This window comes from Lissotriton vulgaris, unplaced genomic scaffold, assembly GCF_964263255.1.
Source record: "Lissotriton vulgaris unplaced genomic scaffold, aLisVul1.2 SCAFFOLD_3248, whole genome shotgun sequence".
Taxonomy (NCBI): domain Eukaryota; kingdom Metazoa; phylum Chordata; class Amphibia; order Caudata; family Salamandridae; genus Lissotriton; species Lissotriton vulgaris.
This window is the reverse complement of record NW_028245064.1, coordinates 43,464-47,190: the sequence shown is the minus strand read 5'-3', so window position 1 is coordinate 47,190 and position 3,727 is coordinate 43,464. Positions and strand designations below refer to the sequence as shown.

Sequence of the window (3,727 nt, the reverse complement as noted above, 5' to 3'; positions counted from 1 at the left end):
GATGTGTGCCGCCGCATTGTGGCTGTGTGTGCAATACTACACAACATTGCTACCAAGCGCCGGATACCTGTTGAGATCTCTGGCAGTGAATCGGAAGGGGACGACCGGCCACCTGCACATGTGCGTCATGCACGCGGGGAGAACCCAGCTGAAGGACACAGATGCCGCAACCACATCACAATGAACAGTTTCTAGTGCACCCACTCCCCTCACCCAACAAATCACAATTGCATGCCAATGGAAATAATGACAGGAGGCCGATGTATGATGCTAGAATAAATATTATTGTTGAAGGCACAATAATAATGTAATGTTTCTATTCTTTACATGCAAGCAGTATTGCGCCATACTGCTCCAAACAATACACAGGACATGCTTGTATCATCAGCATGTCCCAGCCAATGTACTTTAAAGTCAAGTGTGCCTCTGGCGCGCAGCACCCAATTGCCTCTCTGGCTCTTCCTCTGGGACGGGACGTGACCCTGCAGTAGGCCTGGTGCTGCGGCGTAACACGCCAACCTGTGAGGCAGACAGGTTGCTGACACTGGAGGTGCCCTCACTGGTGTCGTCCCCACCGACATTGCCTGGCCCAGTAGAATGGAGTGCCAGTACGGCAGTGGTGACCTGCTCCAAGACTCGTGCCACATCCTCGCAGCATTGGACCATCTGCTGCTGCTGCGCCAGGGACCGTCGTGAGAGCTGGGAGGAGGCATTCCCAATGACATAGTTTGAGCGGGTGTAGGCTGATAGCCGCGTAAGTAGCTGGCGGTGGCGGCGGCAGGCGGTGTTGCGCTGCGAGATGAGCGCAGCAGTGTTGGCCTCCATGGCAGTCGTCATGCGCTCTATCCTGTCGGCCACATTTGCCACATTGCGGCCAATGTTGTGGAGCTGCAGTTGGATCGCCCCTTGCCGTCGTGCCTGCAGTTGGTGGATGCGTAGCATCCGGCCCTCTATGCTCAGCCCTGGCACGTGCACAGCCATCCCCCTCCTGCCGCTGCGTGCTGTGTTCTGCTGGCGAGCCCTGCCATGCCTGCTGTGCTGGCTGGCCACAGTGGGTGTGCGCACTGTCACCGCACTAGCTGCACCAGATGTAGAGGGTCCCACTGGTGGTGGAGTTGTGGTTGTCAATGGTGCTGCGCCTGATGGTGCTGGCGCAGATGGTGTTGCCCTGGCTGCGGGGATAGGTGCAGCGCCTGATGGTGCTGGCGCGGATGGTGTTGCCCTGGCTGCGGGGATAGGTGCAGTGCCTGATTGTGCTGGTGCAGATGGTGTTGCCCTGGCTGCGGGGATAGGTGCAGCGCCTGATGGTGCTGACGCAGATGGTGTTGCTCTGGCTGCGGGGATAGGTGCATTGCGTGATGGTGCAGGATGTGTCGCTGTTGGCACCTCCTCTGCATCCTCTGGTGCCTCGTCAATGAACAGCCTGTAGCTGTCGCTGCTGTTGTAAGCGCCACTTGTGAGGGAAAGTGGATGTACATTAATTGGATGTATCTGTCACATGTGCAGTTGCTACATGCATGCTGGCTGACATTCCCTGACTGGCTGTGGCATTGCGTACTTTGGGACATGACTGGCTGCATTGGGGTTCTTGTACATTGTGGGCAGACTACATGTCCCACTATGCTTTTGGGCATGACCTAATGTGCATGGATTGCATGACTTGGGATGATTATGGGAGGCTATAGGGTCATGGCCATTGTTAGGGGACAGGGTCGCAGTCGCATGCCACTTACCTTGGCTGTCTTGGGTGGGTCGGGATGAGTCCAGATTGATGACCCCTATGCACGCCTCTGGCTCAAGAGTGTCCTCCACGCGGTCCTCCAAGGGGGTGTTGGGAGGGACTGTAGGATCTCCGCCTCCAGTAGCCAGGGTCTCGCCCAGCCTCTCTGCCACCCTCTCCTTGGCACGACCTCGGAGGTCGTACCACCTCTTTTTCAGCTCCTCCAGCGACCTATGTGCCACGCCCACAGAGTTGACTTTTGCGGCTATCCCAAGCCAGAGTCGGTGTTTCTCCGCCTCAGGCACCCTCCTTGAGTCCTTTCCAAAAAGTTTTGGGTGGTTATGAACCATTCCGTCAATCAGGTGCTCCAACTCCTGCTCAGAGAATTTGAGCTTCCGCTTGCGCCCGGTGTCGCTGGGCCCTGGTGCTGCATCCTCTGCCATTGCTGCAGTCACAAAAGAAAAGAATTTTGAAGTTTGGAGGTGTCCTGGAAGGAGCTCAGTGAGATGCAGCCTCGAGATCAGCCTCACTGTTCTGAATGGGGGTGGGAACTGGCTGCTTCTTGGTTGTGATGTCATCACTGTGCTCGAAAGGCGACTTCCCGTTTTTGCGATCTTGTGATTTTGCAAGATCGCGTTTAGCGATCTCGCAATTAGCGATATCGCAATTCCTACACGGATGTTGACGGAAATAGCGATTTTTCTGCGAGTTTTGATAATCGCAAACGCTTTTTGCAGCCGCTTGCGAATCGCTTTATTTTCTCGCTAATTTTGATGAATGCCGGTCTGCGATTTCTACATTGCGATTCGCTGTAAATCGCATTTTAAAAATCGTAGAATTCTGTTTTCATGAATCAGGCTGTTAATTGTGTGTTGCTTGTGGCTTGACTGGCCACATCCAGCGACTCATCACATCTCTTGAACAAAGGTAGGATCTAGATTTTGTGGGGCCCTAGGCAAAAAAGGAATGTGCAAAGGCCCCTCTAATTTGCATACAAAGTGTGACAACCCAGGAAATTACATCATAGGAAGTGCCATAAATTGAAGTCCTCTTGCATTGAGAAGATACTTTTTATTTAAGAGCAATTTTTCTGGTGATCATTAAAATAATAAAAGCGTAAATAATAGCCCTAATATAATAAGCACATGTATATTTCTTTAAAGTTTTGTTAAGTGAATATACATTATATGCGTCACAATGGGTGGAAATGTTTAGCCTAAGTTTCTCCAAAACGCATATCTTTATTCAAATGCTACCAACTGTTTCCAGATTAGTCCATTGTTATGTGCATAATGTACGTGATATTGACATACTGCAAACCTACCTGAAAGGCAGTGGGGAAAAGTACATGGTGCAAGCGGAAGTCACTGTCAATATGTGATAGGACGGGTAGCTGGTTAATGAACTGTTTCTGCATCATGATTTATTGCTCTTTAAAGAGATGAGTATTCAGCTGTTTTATAAATTGGAGCAGAGTTGGGGCTGTCTGGATGGCTTTTTGGCCTGCTTTCTTTCTTTTTTGCACTTCATCTTCTGCCGGAAATGTGTTTTTGCTGTAGGTGTGGGTAGAACTATTGGATATGGAGAACTAGACATCTAAATAGGCAGGGGTACCACAGTCATGATGGCTTTATAGATGATGCAACTGGTTTTGAAGGTGGAGAGGGTTGGTTCACTAATCAGTCTGTTTCCTTGGGCCTCAAAGTGCTGGACTATGGCTGCTAGGCCTAGTGACTATCTAGGCTTACTACCTGGACAGTATTTTACAAGCATGGCCAGCATTTCCAGGTCTAAACAGAAGAAATAATGGATAAAGAATAAAAAGCTAGCATTTAAGAAGAATAGAACCTATCAACATTGCTACCACCTATAATGTTATGTAACTACATCTAGGCAGCTAAAATTCTTACAACTGATAACCTTTGTGTGACTTCTCAAAATATCCAAACTGTGGTTACTTCAAACTCTTTCACACCAATTGATGGGTCCAATCTTGATTCACTGTTT

The 3,727-nt window shown here is 49.9% G+C and overlaps 1 protein-coding gene across 1 annotated transcript; it reads right to left on the bottom strand.

Moving 5' to 3' along the window:
- Positions 1 to 414: 414 nt before the first annotated feature.
- On the bottom strand, positions 415 to 1,453 carry LOC147666546 (uncharacterized; the record flags this gene model as incomplete). The annotated part of the gene is made up of 1 exon (XM_086948997.1): positions 415 to 1,453. A coding segment is annotated over one exon (1,039 nt), but the record flags the coding sequence as incomplete, so codon positions are not given.
- Positions 1,454 to 3,727: the final 2,274 nt, after the last annotated feature.